This window comes from Dermacentor albipictus, chromosome 3 (assembly GCF_038994185.2).
Source record: "Dermacentor albipictus isolate Rhodes 1998 colony chromosome 3, USDA_Dalb.pri_finalv2, whole genome shotgun sequence".
NCBI lineage: Eukaryota > Metazoa > Arthropoda > Arachnida > Ixodida > Ixodidae > Dermacentor > Dermacentor albipictus.
The window spans coordinates 8,616,963-8,635,958 of record NC_091823.1 but is presented as its reverse complement, the minus strand read 5'-3'; the positions used below and the strand labels follow the sequence as shown (position 1 = coordinate 8,635,958).

The window sequence follows — 18,996 nt, the reverse complement described above, 5'->3', positions numbered from 1 at the left end:
GTGGATCATCATGCTATTTCCACTTGGGCAAGCTGTGAGCAATATCTTTAAAGCTGAGCAGGAATGATTGTGTGTGCCACAGAAAGCTTTGTTGACCTCACCTGTAATAAAATAAGTACCAATGCTGAAGAATCTGAAGAATAGCAAGCATTTTTCTGCATGCTGAAAAAAAAAAAGAAAGGAAAGGGGAAAAACTATTTAGTAGGTGCAGTTCCCGTTTTTCTTTTTTTGACTATGCCACAAATTTATTTAGATGCAGCAGACGGGTTTTCTTTTATTCTCTGGTTCTGTAACTGATGCATACCATTCAGGGACCTTCTTTAACGAGATCATTCTTTTTTTTTTCTTTTTTTCCCCTTTATTTCTTAATGCAAGGGTATGCCCAGAAAAAGGAAATGCTAAGCTGGAGCTGTAACAATGGAAATGTTCCATGTTTTATAGCTGTAAGCACCATATTTTAGGGGCTGTCTGCATTGCTTGCAATTGTCAAGTATTCATAAAGGTGGTTTGCATGCCAAAGATGAAGGTGCCACTGCCGCAATCAGGTTCTATTAAAAGACAGTTGAAGTGACAATCTATACCTAAAGGCAAGTTATTTTGTGTTTTTGACATACCTGGGTGAATGTGGAGAACACAACTTTGTGTTAATAAGCCTTCAAAAACACTCAAGAGGCATTTCACTCATTTCTTCCATGGACAATGTGTGTCAAAGGTGGGCATCTAAATTAATCTCTGTGCAGAGTGACCAGTTACACTTCCTTTAAGCAGATTTGGACACATTTCTTTCGCCAAGCCCCCTATTAAAGTTTTTACTTTTCATGACTCTTTAGTCTTGTTAACATTCGATCTGTTCCAATATATAAACTCAGAATTTGATCGATATTCTGCCATTAAGTCAAGTTGCATAACTGATTTTATTGGTGGCTTGGACGAGGAGGGCAACGCAAAATTTATCATCATTCCTCAGAGCAAGGAAATGCTGCATTGACAGTGACTGTTTTTTACCATAGTGTCTTTGTTGTTTTTATCATATTTAGCTGCCTTCTGATTATCTACAAGGATTGATCCAGAAATAACGTTCCCATCAATTTTAGAAATAGACAACATTGTTTATTCTCATAGAAATTTACATCATTGGAAAGATGAAACTTTGCTCTATTCTTCTACATAATCGCCATCTTTTTCTGCGCATTTTTGTAGACAGTGCTCCAATTTCTGCATCCAAATGTCGTAGGACTCTGCCGCCAACCTGTTGAGGAAGCGTTTCACCTCTTCTTTGACTTTGACTTGGTGAACAAATGATATTCACTAGGGGCAAGGTCTGGACTGTACGGTGGGTGGGGCATGACAGTCCACCCAAACTTTGTCAAAAGTTCGTGGGTTTGATGGGAGACGTGAGGTCGGGTATTGTCATGAAGCAGCGTTACACCGGCTGCCAGTCGTCCTCGCCGGCGGTTCTGGGTAGCTTGTCTGAGTTTTCTTAGTGTTGCACAATAACTGTCCGATTGTTGTCCCATGTTCCATGAAATCGATCAGCAGTATCCCCTTACGATCCCCAAAAACACTGGCCATGACTTTGCCAGCAGAAGGAGTTTGTTTCAACTTCTTTGCAACTGGGGACTCTGGGAGACGCCACTGTTCGGATTTTTGTTTCGTCTCTCGTAACAGTGGAGTCCAACAATCCTTCCTTATCTTCTTGACACTTTTGAAGAAACTGGCGAGCACGGTTGAGGTGTTTCTCCTTGTGGTCTGATGTCAATAGTCATGATACCCATCGAGCACAACACTTGTGATACCCCAATTTTTCAGTCAAAGCTCTTTCCACTGTACCGTAAGAACTCCCAGGAATCTGAGCCACAAGTTTACAGACGGTGATCCTCCTGTTTTGAAGCACTTCACATTGGACCATCTCGATAACCGCCTCCTAACCTGATGGTCTTCCACTCCGTTCTTCATTGTGGACTTCCTTCCGACCGGCACTAAACTCCCTGCACCACTTTCGGACGTGTTGAACAGACATACACTTGTTGCAATACACCTCTGTCAACTGACGATGAATATCCACAGGTGGAGACACTTTGGTGTGCAAAAAGTGAATTACGGAACGAATCTCGCACTTGGCGGGATCAACAATGGGAACCTTCATATCGGACGGCTGCTGAGCCAAGAATGAGCGGCGCAGCGAAGCGTGGCTGGGGTAATCGGGAGAGGGGAAACAGCTGCATGCAGCAGTGTTGCCGGATTTTGCTTCGCACTTTCCCGTGTGGCTGGAGCTTTTTGGGAACCTTATTTCTGGATCAACCCTCGCACATAAATGTAGTGCACAATGTGTGGGTTCAATTCAAATGAGCTAAATTTGAAAAGATTCTTTGGTTGCAATATTTTGCTTATTATGGATTACTTTTGTAAAGGCTGTGCCACCCACTTTGGCTCATTTGGAGGGGTGTTTCACATGTTGGCCCAAATTCATCTAGTCACCTTGTCTCTGAAGTGTTCAAGGTTAATCCGGAGCCCTCCACTATGACACGTTTCATAGATCCTGTTTTGCTTTAAGACATTAAACCCCATCAATCACTCTCCACGAGTCTCACTAGACCTCCTCTTATCAGTTGTTGCTTTCACATGTGCCACATTTTTCTTTGGGTTGATTCAGGGACAGTGTTTATGGAAATGAGGAAGAAGTGAGGGGGCCATTTTCTGGATAATAATAAAATTTTTACAGACAATTAAGCCACCTTTTAACATGCTAGAGCAGAGGTCAGTTCAATTTTATTTTCCAGAACAGGAGTGAACTGGAGTGAATTTTGGGCAAGAAGCTGTCACAGGCGCTTCCCTCGGTCCATTACACGGCGGCAGCATATCGTGATATAGTGAATAGTATAGTATGTGTGAAAAAAAAAAACACTCACTTGCTCTTCTTCACAAACAAACAAACAAAGGTGAATCAATTGTATGCAGTTGCATTCTGTATATATTTATATAACAATCTATACAAGAATCACTCAGCTGACATAAATCTCCAAGAACACCAGCCTTCTAACTAAGTGCTCCTACCTGGCTTGTGAAGCCTCCTTGAAGACAGCGCAGACCATGTGCTGGTAAGGTGACGACTTTATGTGCTTGAATCCCCGTTGGAATGTGTCTGTCTGAATTATAACATCTCACTTGAAGAAGTTGTGTGATTTGTATGACCCATTTTTGGAACTTCCTGTGCTGAGGAAACATAGTCTTAGTTAAACACAATGAAGAAAGAGGAACAAGATGTTTTGACTGCCTCTGATAATCACAAATACCCAAGTACCTTGAGTGCAAAATTCCTTGTATACTAGGGCACTGCTACATGCCTATATATGGCTGATGCAGGATGTGACCTGACTAAGCAGTAACATGTGTTCCTTCACAAGATCTAATGAAGATTTTCAGGGTCTATACGAAGGGATCCCAAGGACCTCTCCTGCTTCTCCTCCACGGAGGTGGCTACAGTGGCCTCACATGGGCTCTATTTTCGGTCAGTTGGCTTTGCACTCATTTAGCTGTGTCAAATACACTGGTGAAACTGGCTGCTGCTCACAACTATACGAGAACAACAAAGCTCATTCTTGTTTGTTTCAGAATGAAATTTGTCACGTCGTGGAATGCCAGATAGCTGCTCTCGACATTAGAGGCCACGGTAAATCACATGGTCATATTTTGTACAGCTCTACAAGCACAGTTTAATGCTACAATTGTAAAGACCTATCCTTGATGACACTGTTGTATACACGTTCATGATATTGTGAGAAAGTAAACAGAACAAGAACGGCTTTATGTGGAGTAAATCACAAAGCTTCCAGAGTGTAGCTGACACAAAGCTTGTGTATGTTGATGCTGGCAAAAAAAAAAAAAAGGTTCAAGCATCATTGGCACATCTTGTAGTTTCCGGGCAATGTCATCACCATAGCTATCCACTAGAGTGTAGGAATCAAAACCTGTGGAGAAGTAGTAGGCCACAACAGCAAGTTTAGAAAAACTTGAGCTGCTTTTGTAGTAACCGCTACCAATACCAGTGTTTGGGTTATAGGCCTCCTTAAGCTACAAAAACGGAAACAATTATTTCCAGGTGAAACAGTAACATCCAATGAAATGGACTTGTCTGCAGACACGCTTTCCAAGTAGGTTGCTTCTCTGTAGCATTTTGTTTGTTGTTGGAGCTGTACATGGTGCACTTCAGTAGGGATGGTCTTTTTGGAATATAGTGCTTATGCAAGAATTCTGTACTTTTGCAGTGATGTAGGCAATGTTTACAATGCAATGTACCCAGATGAGTCTCGTCAACCTCCAGTGGTTCTTATTGGACACAGGTAATGCAGTATTTTTCATGCTCTCCTCTCATTATATTAACTTTGCTTTTAAGATTGCCAAACTGACAGATGAATGATAAATGTTGCTCATTTATGGAATTTGTGCTGGAAAAAACATTGTTAATATATACCTTGCTTTATCATGTAGATGGCTGACATGTGAAGTTGGGACTCGGACCCTATGTAGTATTGCCTTTATGACATTTCTCCCGCTTAGAAAACTACTTAATGTTCAATGAAAGGACAAATACCTTAGTCTATTAGATATGCTACTTTTTAAAAATGTCAATTCATCTTAACTGAGCAGCACAGGCTTCCAGAGTCTGAAAGGGGAAATGAAATTGCTGCTTTTTTTAAATGAATATAGTATGACTACAAATAGTGCTGTGGCCGATTGTTTAGTATAGGTGTCTTTTTTCATATTTTTTTACCTTGCTATTTGCACTAAACATTCTGCTCTTCATGGTAGCATGAGCTTGAGATCTTATTTTACAAAACAGTTCTTCGTTGCGATAATTTTGAGGGGTTCTACACTATTTTTCTGCTTAAAAAGAGCAAAAGGTGAAGGTGTTGTAAAAGTAGGTGGCAGCACGGGCAGGTTTCGTGTAGCCCTTTGGTGCATGGTAACATTCGTCCTTAAAGACAGTATTGACTGTTTGTGCATCTGTGTAGAAATTGTGCTTCTTTTTGGTGAAGCTTGGTCATCTATTGTCATAAAATTTTGTCATAGTTATTTACGTGTTGAGTTGGCAGGAACACTCTTATTCTCATTGATAGCTTGTGTAGAGCTAGCCGCATGTGTGCTGGTTCTTCAGCACACATGCTGAAGCACACAGCCAAAGAAGCTGTGAAGCGTTCTTGTTCAACTAATGTGAATCATCAGTGATGACGACACAGTAAACGTACTTGTGGGTTGCGTTATGTTGTGCAGCATGGGTGGAGCGGTAGCTGTTCATGCTGCCTACAAGGGTGTCATCCCCAACTTGATCGGCCTCATCGTCATTGATGTTGTAGAAGGTCAGTGCCTCACTGCTAGCCTGTGGTGGCATGTGCGGTTTCTTTTCCTAACCATTGTTGTTACAAGTGGTGACTACAAGTTTGCAATAATGACATTGTGATCACTATTCAGGGTGAACTCAATGTGTGAGTGTTACTTTTTACCTTATTTATGTATTTATACAGTTACAAACGTAATTTTTATAAAGTTGCCTTATGTTCAATATTATGGCTTAGCCATTGATAAAAAAGTGTCTTGTAAGTCTAGTATTCACGCTCACCTCTTATATTCTTTCCAGGCACTGCCTTGGAAGCACTTCAAAACATGCAATCATTTTTACGGGGAAGGCCTTCTTCATTCAAGTCCCTGGAATATGCGATAGAGTGGTGGTAAGGCATCTCTCAAATCTCAAAACTGAGGCTGGTAGTGTTAGCAGTTGTAGTCTGCTGTAGTCAGTGCTTTGAAAGGGAAAGAACATTTTCACTTGAATAGTGATTGCTGCACATATATGCATGGTTGAAGCGGCTCCACAGCATTCTAAGGTTGTAAGGTAGGCACGAAGCTCTTACTGTGGTAGTGTAAAGCTATTGTAAAACTTGGTCAGAAATCCATTAGCCAGGCAGCACTCAGCTTTACTACACATGACTGCTAAAAACTACAACACTTGTCACAGGACATTACTGGTTATGTTAGCAAGGTTCATCTGGCTTAGCTTTTCTGCTACAGGTCTACAATTAGGCCTGAGTACATCATTATAAATGCCCTTTCAGTCACTGTATTGAGCATAACATATTGTCTCTGTTTGTTACTAAGTGGCATGAACTAATTGAGTGCTGTTTCTTGCTTTTTCTCATGCCATGATTCACTACACCATGCTCTGAAAGTATAGGCATATTAGAGTGTCGCCTTATGTGATTTTTCCATGTTTAGAACAAGCTGGAGCCAGCATCCTTCCCTTTTTTTCTGTAAATGAACAAGGTTTGTTTTTCAGTTCACCAAGTCATTAATATGTTTTATGCAGTGTTCGTAGTGGCCAAGTGCGAAACTTGGAGTCTGCCCGAGTCTCCATGCCAAGTCAACTAAAAAAGTGAGTTATTGCATAATGCTTCTCTTTGTGGTGTGTCACATCATGTGAGAAAGACACTGATAAATAAATTGAATATAGATGTCAAATAAAGTTATTTAAAAACTGCATAACTATCTAGTAAGTAACCTTGCCATGACAGTGTCGATGGATCAACTTTATTGAACTAACCACAATTTTGGGTGACAATCCAATTAAAAAAAGCACCACTGCAGCTGTTTTGCGGTTTTTAGCATGTTACAATTATTCGTTCCTTTATCATTAGCTGAAGTGAATTGTAATCACTGCCCAGTCTACACCATCACTACAGGCTTCACATATCTATGACTACGTCACTACATCACTTGCTGCCTTCTTTGTTTTCTTTGTTTTATACCTTTTTTTTTTAATCTTTTGCCCCACTCCCCTCTGTAATACCTTGTGGTCTTGAGGGTATAATAAATGAAATGAAATGAAAGGAGAGACAACCACTCAGAACATGAATCGAAATAAACCCATTGATGAAATGATTTCATATCGTAGTGGTTGAAACGAGCCATGTTTTTCTCATTAAACATGGATGTATATCTTTAATTCATCACTCAAAGTCACGAAAATGACCCTTGGTGCCCCACGCGGCAAAATCATGACACAGCACAAGAGGTCCACCACGTGACCTTCTAGCGTGCGCGGTTCTTGGTCTATTTGTCTTTGGTTCTTGGTCTATTAGTATTGAAATACAGCATACATTTTATTATTATAAGTTTTTCCTCACTTACAATGTGCGGATAAGCCTTAGTTTGTAGTGAGCAGGAAAGTGGCGCTGCCTTCGCCTTCATTTTGGATGAGTTGACTCGGCTTGTCTACTGAGAGAATGATGGCGACAAAGGCCAGCAAGCCATGACTTAGGCGTGTACTTGGGGGGAAAACGTGGTGCAAATATAAGAAATGTCTGTAGAACAATGCGAACTTATTGCACCGACTTTTTATTTTAAAAAATGGTTGAAGAGGTCAAGTTGTAGTTGGTTAACCACAGTTACACTCACTTCTGGGAAAGCAGAACAATGGGCGGCTTTCACAATTTGCGAGGCGGGCTACAGGCATCACTCTCACTTCTCAGCATTGCTGGAAGAGAGACTCTCACTTTTTTGGAGGTTGCTCAGATTGAAAAATTCTGCTTACTAAATATCCATGCGCTTTTGGAAGTAACCACTGCAGATATAAACTTTACCAATGGTGAGCTTTGCATTGCAGCATAGAAAACTAGGTCTTGAAAATTGGTTGTCAGTCCCTTTAAGAAAGATGAACATTTTGGAACCATGTATGGGTTCCTTGTCCACTCATTCCTTGATCATCATTAGTTCTTTCTGCTTATGGCCTTTTGAGCCTGTTGTGCTGGTGTACTTTAAGTAGGGTTGAGGTCTAGTTTTGCTGTGGGCAGATTAAGTTCAAGTGGTTTTCTACTGTTGTTCAGGGTGCCTAGAAATGTGGAAAACAGGCAGAACTTAAAATCTCATTTGTGACAAAGTTTGGGCCTCATACCAATGAGCTTGCTATCAGTTAGAAATAGTTTATATTCAAAAACATTTCATTCGGTATGCATCTCCCTCTTATTCGTATTTGAGAATGTTCAACTCGATTTGCAGTGGGTTTTACCATTCTTTTCGAAGGTATTTTATTCACTGTGTCGTTTACTAATCCCTTCCTTCTGTTTCCTTTTTTGAATAAAATAAGCACTACTCCTTACTATTCAAACTGGATTAAGTCATCTTTATTTTTAACATGCTTACTAGAGAGTGATAGCATTGGGCAACATGGTGTGAGCCCGTGTCGATATAAAACAAAGTTCTGTTTCACTGAGGGAATTTTTCAAAAGCACTCGCGGAAAACCTGGAAAACTTGGGGAACTTGGAAATGTCAACTTGGTGTACACCCTGCAGACAGTAGCTGCTGACTGACCTGTGGTGCTCACGACACATGCCGGTGCCCACGGTGGGCCTTGACGGAAGTTCTTTGCAAGTACATTGCCTCCCACATTCGGCGTTGGAGAAGAACGGCACCCTCTGTTGGCATGCAGCTTCTGCTGTCTCAGCAGGACTGAAGTGTGTAAACTTGGGCGAAGAACATCCAAAGGTGTCTTGAACATCCTTCCCATGAGCACTTCACATGGTGCTGTGCCAGTAACCTCATGTAGTATAGTTCTATAGTGAAATAAGAACCTTGAAATTTGGTTTTGAAAGGATCCACAACCGCTCTTCTCGATCTTATTCTTGACAGTCTGTACAACATGCTCTGCCGCACCATTGGGAGCTGGATGGTAGGGCAGCACAAGCATGTGACATATCCCATTCCGTGTCAGGAATTCCAAGTATTGCTCACTTGCAAAGGTGGGTCCATTATCAGACACGATGACATCCGGCAGTCCATGCTGCTCAAATGCTATCCACAATGCTGTGATGACGCATCTGCTGATGTTGATGCCACGGGACAGACTTTGACCCATTTTGAATAGGCGTCAACAATGATGAGAAATGTATGTCCCAAGAACGGGCCTCCAAAGTCAACGTGAATCCTTGACCAAGGCCTCTGTGGAAATGGCCAGGGTGTGTGCTGAATGCGTTGAGGTGTACGGGGGTCAGCTTGGCATGTAGCACAACCCTTTACACTCTTGACGATGTCACCATCAATTTCCAGACACCAGACATGGCTTCTGGCAATCGACTTTCTTTTCTCAATGCCAGGATGCCCAGCATGAAAAAGAGTGAGGATTTTGCCTTGCAGAGATATTGGGATGACAACTCTGGAATCCCACAGCAAGCGACCTTCATGGAGGCTGAGTTCACTGCTCCTTGCTGTGAATGGATTGCCCTCTGGTCCTACTGGAAGCCCTTCTCGCAGGAGAGCATGAACTACGTGACTGAGGAGTGGATCATTTCTTGTAGCCTGTACTACAAAAGCTGGTGGCAAGAGTCCCAGCTATGCTTGTTGAAGCATGAAGATTTGAGCTGGTGCTGGCAGATCAATGCTGTTTGTTGGCAGCGGTAACCTACTGAGAGCATCAGCATGACCCAAGTTCAGACCAGGCTTGTACACGAGCTTGTACTTGTAAGCAGAAAGTTTCAATGCCCATCTGACTAGTCGTGATGAAGCTTGCACAGGAACGCTCAGGTGAAGCTTGCACAGGAGCTTGCCTTATCAGCACTCGACAATCCCAGTAATGGTTTATGATCCGTATAAGCAGCGAAAGGAATGCCCCACAGGTACTGGTAGAACTTCTCAATGCCGAATACGAAGGCTAGTGCCTCTTTGTCAATTTGGCTGTAGTTTTGCTCTGCACGAGACAAACTTCTGAATGCAGAGGCAATGGGCAGTTCTCAACCATCAGCTTCTCGATGTGGCAAAACTGCGCCAATCCCATACGGAGATGTATCACAACTGAGACGCAGTGGTTTCTCTGGATCAAAATGTACTAGGACAGGAGCTGAAGTCACAAACTGCTTCACTGTAGTGAATGCATCTTCTTGCTCCTTTCCCTACACCCTTTTTTTTCTCATTCATGAGAAGCAAATGCAGAGGGTAGAGGTGTCCAGAAATGTTTGGGAGGAAGCGCCTGTAGAAATTCACAAGCCACAAAAAGCTTTGGAGTTCCTTAACGTCATGGGGTGCAGGTGCAGGAAGGACTGCAGGTACCTCACTCAAGCTTGGAGATGGCCCTTCTTTGCTTATGATGTGCCTTGGGTACTCCACCTGTAACACTAAAAAAGTGACACTTGTCAAACTTCAGCTTGAGTCCAACATCACAAAATCGAGACAGAACAGCACTGAGGTTGCAAAGGTGCTCCGAATCATTCAGGCCAGTGACAAGAATGTGATCAAAATATACTGCAACATGCGGCAGTCCTCGAAGAAGGTTCTCCATTTCTCTTTGGAACAAGGCTGGTGCAGATGAAATGCCAAGAGGAAGATGTGTATACTGAAATAGCCCCATATGTGTGGAAATAGTAACATACTTCCTTGAGTCCTCATCAAGAGCTATTTGCTGCTAGGCATCCCTCGAATCCTGTTTGGTGAACTTTTTACCCCTTGACTGCATGGCCCATACGTCCTCAATTCTCAGAATTGGGTACTTTTCCAACGTAGCAACAGAATGAACAGTAATCTTGAAATCTCTACAAATTCTGATGTGGCCATCTTTCTTAGCCACTGGAACAATAGGCACAGCCCAATCTGATGCGGAAACTGGCTTAAAAATGCCCTCCCTGTGTAGGTGCTGAAGCTCTTGTGACACCCCATCCATCAGGGCAAAAGGCAGGGGTTGTGGCTTGAAAAACTTGGGTACTGCTTCTTGCAGAACATGAATTATGGCTTTTGGGTCCTTGAAAGTTACAAGGCTCTCTTCAAATACCTCAGGAAATGCTTGAATAACGTCCTTAACATCAGTTTCTAAGTTTTTTTCTAAGTTTGCGATTGAGTTTACAGTGTCTCATATATTTGCTGTGCTACAGTGTACTAGATAGCTACGTGTGGCTATTCTCGCACCAAGTGACATGACTAATGTTTCCTTTCGCACCTTATCTCTACGTCAATCACACACTTTCCAAGGGTCGAACAAATTGCATCTTTATGTCTGCTCCTGCGAGTACGTTGGGAGCACGCACATCAGTTATGTGATAGGTGCCGCACTCCGGACTCGCGCTGAATTCCTAACGTAACGAGCTTTGACCATGATGGCGATGCACCTCGAGGGTGTAGAATTCGGAAAGCAGACGATCGTCTGATGTTGGTGCTCGGGCCTTGAGTCACGTCACCCCCAAGTACTAATCACAGCACATTGTTTCTCCCAGCGAACTCAGCAAGCACGCTCATTGCGGCACCCCACAGCAGCCATGGTATCTACACTACGCTGCAGACATTGCTACATGCATCTGTAATAGCTAACAATGTGCACAGCAGAGCTGGAGTGCACGCTTGCGCTCTTGTGCTCCAGTCTCACCATGCTACGTGGTGTGGACCAGCTTTCTGCATCAGCTTGACCAAAAAGTAGTAGCCACATCCAAATTGTGCATGATGCTCAACAGCTCAAAACAAAGTGAAGTCTGCAGAGGCCTCTAGCCAGGAGCAGCCAGGAGTGCATTCACGCTGGCAAGCATACATCTGGTCTGACCTTAAGTTTCACGTGATTTGAGGCTAGTAGAGTGTTCAAAACTAATAGAAATTAGCAAGACTCAATGACTGCAGCATTGATAAGCAGTGTGCCCAAAGTTTCTTTCCTACATGGGCGGCATGGCTGAGAGTTAGCAGACGATAGTCTGCAGTAGTACAGTAGTTGTACTTCCGGAAGTACATAATTCCTATAGAACTTGATGAAATGAGCGCTACGAATACGCGGACGAAAGAACACATGTACGACAGACAAGGCGCTACTTCCAACTAAATGTTTTTTGAAGAAACAGAACTTTAAATAGATGCAACCATGAATGGCCCAACGTGACATCACCACCTTCCTATCTCTTCAGAAAAGCTATCTCTTTTTCAGTAAGCGTCACTGAAGGGGAACTAATGCACGTGCCCTCGGCCTTAGCAATGTAAAAGGCTTCCAATATCTCCCGTTCAATATCTCCCGGAAGCCTTTTACATTGCTAAGGCCGAGGGCACGTGCATTAGTTCCCCTTCAGTGACGCTTACTGAAAAAGAGATAGCTTTTCTGAAGAGATAGGAAGGTGGTGATGTCACGTTGGGCCATTCATGGTTGCATCTATTTAAAGTTCTGTTTCTTCAAAAAACATTTAGTTGGAAGTAGCGCCTTGTCTGTCGTACATGTGTTCTTTCGTCCGCGTATTCGTAGCGCTCATTTCATCAAGTATGCATAACCAACTCACCCACATCAAGCTTCTGCTATTCCTATAGAAATTCTAAATGTACATTGTTGCTTCATTGTGTTTGTGAAACTGCATCAACAAATATATGCAGTAACAGTAGGAAAAAGCGTACTGATCCAAACACCCTTGATTGATATCAGCTATTGGCCAATAGTATCTATGTATGGGAGTCTGCAATATTATGAAATATGGCAGCCCAAAAAGAGTGATAATATGGATTCTGTTGAAAAGAGAGTGTTTGAGAAAAAGGTGTTTTCGAAATCTGCCTGCGAGTGCCATGCGCTGCACACGACTGCAAAATTTGGCTGTGATGTTCATAGCAGCGTATGCTATCCACGAACTGAGTTTCTTTACCATGCCCAAGGGGTGGTTCAGGACCCCTTTAAACATTTATCAGAAGGCCAGGTGTGTGCATACGACAGTCAAAGTGACCATATATGTACTGGTGTGTTACATATTTAAGAATAAAATAACTGTCACCATACAACTGGGGCACCAGCAAATGCTGGCACTGATCAAGCTGTGCACTTGGTGCTCTCAGCCTGTAATTGTATAGTGCACAAATTTTGGGCAATAAGTGGCGCTGACATTTGCTGTTGCACTGATGATTGCTGCTTCTTTGGTGAGGACTTAGTGTGGAAGCTTGAGCTTGTAGGTGATTAATTGGAAAAAGGACACAGTGCAAAAAGGCTGGGACATGAGAGAGCAACATGCACATAGCGCTGACTTGCAGCAGTTTATTCATGAAGCCATAAAGGAATAAATATATAGGGTGCTACCATTCGCAATATGTGAATGATCGGCAAAAAACCTGGAACATCATTTGCAATGCTGGTAATGATAGCCACATGCTGACAGTGCACACTGGATGTTTGCCATTCAAATCTTGTCAAGATATGCCATTTGCCAAGGTGAAAGTGCAATTCCTCGATGGTATTATTATGAAGCCATGAAGGAATAAATATATAGGGTGCTACCATGTGCGATATGTGAAAGGTATGTGAGTGATCAACTGCCCAGTATGCGAATGACTGATAATTCACATATTGCACATGGTAGCACCCTATATATTTATTCCTTCGTGGCTTCATGAATAAACTGTTGTAGATCAGCACTGTGTGCGTGTCGCTCTCTCGTGTTCCTGGCTTTGTGGGCTGTGTCGTTTTTCCAATTGGGTGAAGAGTCACTGAGGCATGCATCTTTGCATGCCTCACTCATTTTTTGTCTTTTAGCACAACCCTTGCCCAGCATGCACTGATGATGTCTATGCCCTGTTACGGCCACTGCAGTGAGAGCCACAGCAACAGTGTCCTACAGTTTGGCCCTATGTTTCGTATTTATGATTTCTGTAGCTGTGTTTCCACTACTTCATTTTTTTTATTATTTAAAAATGATCGTGTCACAAGCAAGACTTGCTGTTTTCCATATAGAAAATACCAAGTGCATGACCCTAAATTGAACCCTCAGAATACCTGTGCCTGGTTGTCACATGTGCAACAAGGTTTAGGTGATCTTTAACATACTTTTTCTTTATACCCAATTTTATCTAATAGACTGTTTCTTGCATCACTTGCATTGTTTGTGGATGCCACAGGACAAGGATAGGTGCAGACATGAATTGACTTAAAAAGCGAGGCATACTGTATTTATAAACTCCGTGTAAACATGATTCTGAAGTACAAGTTGCTATTAACACAGTAACAATGGTTTAAAACCAGAATGTTGCCTTTTTAGCTCAAACTCAAGCTGCCATTCTTTCATATACACACCTTTTTCTTTTATATTCCTTGCTTCCACAATCAACTGATGCATCTGCAGCATTTTTCAAGCTTCGCTTGTCACTTGCGTTCTCTCCTACCAGTGCCAAGACTGGAGAGCCAGCGACCAAGTGCTTGCCTGCAACGTCAACCAGTCCTGTGTCATTGGACTCAACATCAAGTCTGCCTGCGAATGATGCTGCGCCTCGTTCCATTCCAAGAGCAGACCAGATTGCTGAAATTCCAGAGGAAAGCCCTACAGAAGAAAGCATGCCTTCTCAAAGCACATTCACTGATTTTAGGCAGCCATCACCAGTCTCTTCAGTGAGTCATCAAAGCCTTTCCATGTTTGTTCTTGATTCACAAGTTAGTTCTACATACTTTTACAGCTCATCTCACTCCACTTCGAGCATTTAGATGTCTTCCCATTTTTGTCAACACACTGATAGAGACACCTTGCAGAAGTCTAGAAGTACTGTGTACGACAGGCTTATGCTGCACAAATTTCAGACTAAAGGCTGTTGGTTTGAGTTTTGATAAATTCAAGTATTTTACTAATTTTGAGCCAAATGAAGAGACTTAAGTACTGCTCTGACTCAGCATTCGTTTCAAATGGCATTGGTGGAGTTAATGGCTGCCACAACACTGCACTGCTGTCAGGTTAGCATCAAAGTGCACTTGCAGCTAATGCATGTACAATACTGTCGACTGTTTAATTGAACACAAAGGTTATATTTTGGGACCATTACAGCTCAGTTTTGACACTGAAGGCCTCAGCAATAGTTTTTACAGTGAAGCTGTTAGCCTCTTGTTGGTCGGCACTTTTGGTGTTCATGTCCGTGGGCACAAATGTGGGCCGATCCCGGAGGTATTGCAATACGGGGCCGACCTGTGGTGGAAGTTAAGCAGGCTGCACTCAGCAAAGCAAAGTAAAAAGTGCATACATTTTTTGGAATCATGCATACAACATACAGAACAGCATTCATTTCAATAAAGAAGAAGCACCTGAACCACATGATTGTTGATAAGGCGCTCCTAATAACAATCCGAAGCATGTAGCGTTCCCCACTTATGTTTCCCGGTAAAGATTACTGTTTTGCAAGCTGCCACAGCGACAGCAGCTTGCGATGTGGGGCGTGACAACTCTAGCTTTTCGTATATAAAAAGAACCATCCTAGCAACTAATTTCATTTTTTGTTGCAGCACTGCTATGGGTAGGCAATGCATAGTTAGCACTCCCGAGGAGAAGCGTCAATGCAAGGAGCGACAAAGGGAAAAAGAAACGGCAATACGACCAGCGGCATGCTGTCAAAATTACCATTACTTCCATTACTTTAAAGCAATAAAGCATTGCATACTCGCCTTAGCAGTTATAGGGGAGCTTTTCGACAGCTTCGCTGGACACACACTTTTGCAGTGCCGGGATAACAAGTCATTTGTTTTTCACCACTACAGGTCTACCTAATGCATCATGTGAAGCATCCTTGAAAAATGAAATTGATGATTCATTGAAGTTATGTTGGTTTGAATACTAATCTAGTGTTTCGTTTAAAAGTACACCACACAGTAAACTTAGAATTAATTTTAGTACCATCAGTTTTTTTCCTTTCTTTCTTTTTTGTGTCCTATCCGTCTGGTGGAAAACAATGCCATGTAATTTCATCAAAATGGTATAGCTCATAGATTTTACTTTTCCATTCATGGCAATCAATCATAGAGGCGAGATCATCTTTGGCAGGCGACATATAGTGGTGAAGGCAAATGGCAGAAAATAAGAGAACAATGTGCCATGTCAATTCAATTGTGTGTTTTGTTTCCTGATTAATATTGTCATAAAGGTGCAGCAGGCAACAGAGAGGGATCACATTTTTTGTGGCATTCCAAGGTGCAATTTGCAAATTGACCAAAATTTAAGAATGTCAGCATCCTGACAAGTTTTGGCTGAATTGTATGCCGAGATGACAAATTTGTCAAGAAAATTGATATTAAAAAAATTCCAAAGTGATTTTAGGTACAGATTTCAACCAAATGGTTCTCAGATGTTACAGCCCTAAATATAGCTTCTTAAATTTGAGGACATTTCAGTTGGATTCATAATCTTTTTTCATTTACTTATGACTGTCTGTGAGAAATGATTATGCCACTATGATCTCCCTGCAAATGGAAAGCACCATATCTCCAAGGTCAGTGGGAAAGGATTTCTTTTAACATGAAAGTTGCCTTATCGTAGAACATTCTTCACACATGTGATGCAATGAACATGTATATAGCTTTTTTAGACATCTGGCTTTTTCTAAAAGGCTGTGCTGAAGGAAAAAAAGTTCAGAGGCAGTCTTTATATGTAGGCCAGTGCTCTGGCTGATGATGCAGTTAAAGCAGTAATTTTTCAAAAGAACTTCATAGCATTGACTGCTTTACAGCCAGATTTTGCCACTCAGGCTGTGTCTTTATTCCCCAAGTATAAGCAACAGCAACAAGTCATCAATTTTTAATATAGCATTGAAGGCGTGGCTACAGGACAGCAGTATGCTTGTGACCAGCATTCAATTTATTCAGATGGGTTCAAAGGATTTGCAAGTTTTGTGATGAGTACATTGAACATCTTATTGAGTACGTGAACTAACCTGAAGATTTCATAGCTCTACGTCTACATTTCCTTCTTGGGTAAGGCAGAGAGCTTACGAAGCACATGTGGGCTATGTAAAACACGGGGAAGGTGGGAGATGGAAATTCAAGACAATGAGCAAAATGAGAACAAGGTAAAAGCGGCAGCCAATGTTTCGACAAGTAGACTTGTATTTTTCAAGGCGACATATGCTTTCCTCGGCACAGTATATGTAGGTAGGGTTCTTCTAATAGTGAGAGGAGGTAAGGCAGGTGGGTGCGGCAACGACCAAAGGTGGGTTAGCAGCGAGTGTGTACAAATAGGAATAGAGGAGTGCCGTGTACAAGGCCAGTGACACGGTCGTGTGTCAGCCAGCATGTCAATGGCCATGTGCACAGCACCCCTCTATTACCTACTTCACTGGAGGTCGTGGGCTATCGTGTCTCTGAAAGAGAGAATAAAACGAGCGGCAGAAAACGGTGCTTGTAAAAAAAAAATTACTGAAGTGGAATAAATATATAAATAAAAGAAAAAAAGGAAAGAAAGAAAGGGAAAAAACACTATGCAACCAAACAAAGTGTTGTTACCCATAGCTTGAAATTTAGCATAGCAATTAGATTCTAAAGCTCCCTTTGAAACGATTATGCCTACTGGTTGCAAAGCTTGAAGTTATGGCTAAGGTATAATTCTCTGTATTTTCTTTCTCATTCAGAATGGAAACTTGACCCGATTGGTTGAAATGCTCGGGGACGGCTTTGGGAAGCTTTTTTAGCTGTGTCCGCATGATGTCCGTTTAATTTGACGTTCATTGGTTGTCCCGTTTCACCGATATATTGTTTCTCACAAAAGAAGCCTCTGAGCATATAAATCACATCCAAACTTGTATAAGTAAAACTTGTTTTCACTTCGTGTGTATAACTATTTGCGGTGCCCTTAATTTTAATCTCACTTTGCAGGTGCCTCCAGGCTTCGCACCTTGGGTGACAACATGCTTTTATTACGGGGGAATGATGTTGGCTGACTTTTGTGTGCACTAACATGTCTTTAAAGTTTCTGTTGCAGTGATGGGTAACCTTTGGTGCATCCGGGAACGCTTTTCTCAGATGCTCATTACTTGATAATATTGGGTTGTATTTTCGTAGGATGTTGTTTATGTTTGGGAAGACATTAGAATAGTTTGTTATAAAGGCTGGCAGTCTGTCAGATACTGGTGTAGGCTGTTCCTTAGCTAATTTTGACTGACTCTCCAATCTTGACGCAACATCATAAGCTCTGTCGAGAGCAATCTGTGGATAGTTTCTTTTTGCTAGCATTGCTTTAAGGGCATTAAGGTGGTGGATATAATCATTGTCTTCGCTGCAGATTCTTCTTATTCGTTTCATGTATGTTTCAACAGTGCACTGATATTTGTGATCGTCTATTCTGCAGGATGATGCTCCTAAATTTGTTTGGCGGATAGACCTGTCTGGAACTGAAGAATATTGGAAAGGTAAAATTTTCTACAGCTGCTGCTTCATTATTTTCCAAATTTTCACTGCAGTGTTGTGTTAAGACAAGCATGGTTTGACCTACTTGACAAGAATTTGTAGACAACATAAAGTCCTGAGCATGTTTAGCATTATTACCTTCTATATTTAACGCTACTACATTTAACATTATCAGGTAATTAAGAAATTTCAAACACCTCACATTACTTCATGTACTTTGTTGGACTGTTAAATTGCTTGGGATGACTAAATTTACAGATGCACACTCTTATTTACTATAGCGACACTGAAGAGAAACATCAAACATGTCATACTTTTACCCTTTTCATTCCCGTCCTATTGAGCTGGTTCAGTCATACAGGTACCTTGGTATCATCTTCACTAGGAAGTTTACATGGTGAGAACATAACCAAAATCTGTTAACTGCCACTAATCGATCCCTGGGATTCATGAGACGGTCACTATCATCATCACATCCTGTGATTCGTCAATTAGCATATGAAACATTTATCCGTACTAAACTGGAATTTGCATCGGCAATATGGAATTCCCATCAAGCATACCTTGTTGAGCTACTGGAAGCCGTCCAATACCGCGCAGCCCAGTTTATTACATCCCAGTACGACTATCAACTAAGTGTTAGAAACATAAATCATCCCTCCACATCCAATCATTAGCACATCGCCGAAAAATCTCACGCTTATGCCTCTTTCAAAAGCTTTATTACAATTTCCCACATTTACGCGACATGCTTCTATTGCCACCCAACCATACTTCACGCCTCTCAAACAACCTCAGTCTTCAACGTCTTCACGGCTCTACTAAATCCTTCAGGAACTCTTTCTTGCCGGTAGCCATTGCAGAATGG

The 18,996-nt window shown here is 41.9% G+C and overlaps 1 protein-coding gene across 1 annotated transcript in view; it reads left to right on the top strand.

Moving 5' to 3' along the window:
• LOC139057202 (protein phosphatase methylesterase 1) overlaps positions 1–18,996 on the top strand; it is a 34,253-nt gene that overhangs the window by 4,215 nt on the left and 11,042 nt on the right. The window contains exons 3-11 of the mRNA XM_070535041.1: positions 3,416–3,508; positions 3,613–3,670; positions 4,100–4,151; positions 4,266–4,340; positions 5,272–5,357; positions 5,636–5,726; positions 6,359–6,424; positions 14,141–14,360; positions 18,070–18,130. Of these exons, the coding sequence (XP_070391142.1) occupies positions 3,416–3,508; positions 3,613–3,670; positions 4,100–4,151; positions 4,266–4,340; positions 5,272–5,357; positions 5,636–5,726; positions 6,359–6,424; positions 14,141–14,360; positions 18,070–18,130 (802 nt within the window). The remainder of the gene's footprint in view (positions 1–3,415; positions 3,509–3,612; positions 3,671–4,099; positions 4,152–4,265; positions 4,341–5,271; positions 5,358–5,635; positions 5,727–6,358; positions 6,425–14,140; positions 14,361–18,069; positions 18,131–18,996) is intronic.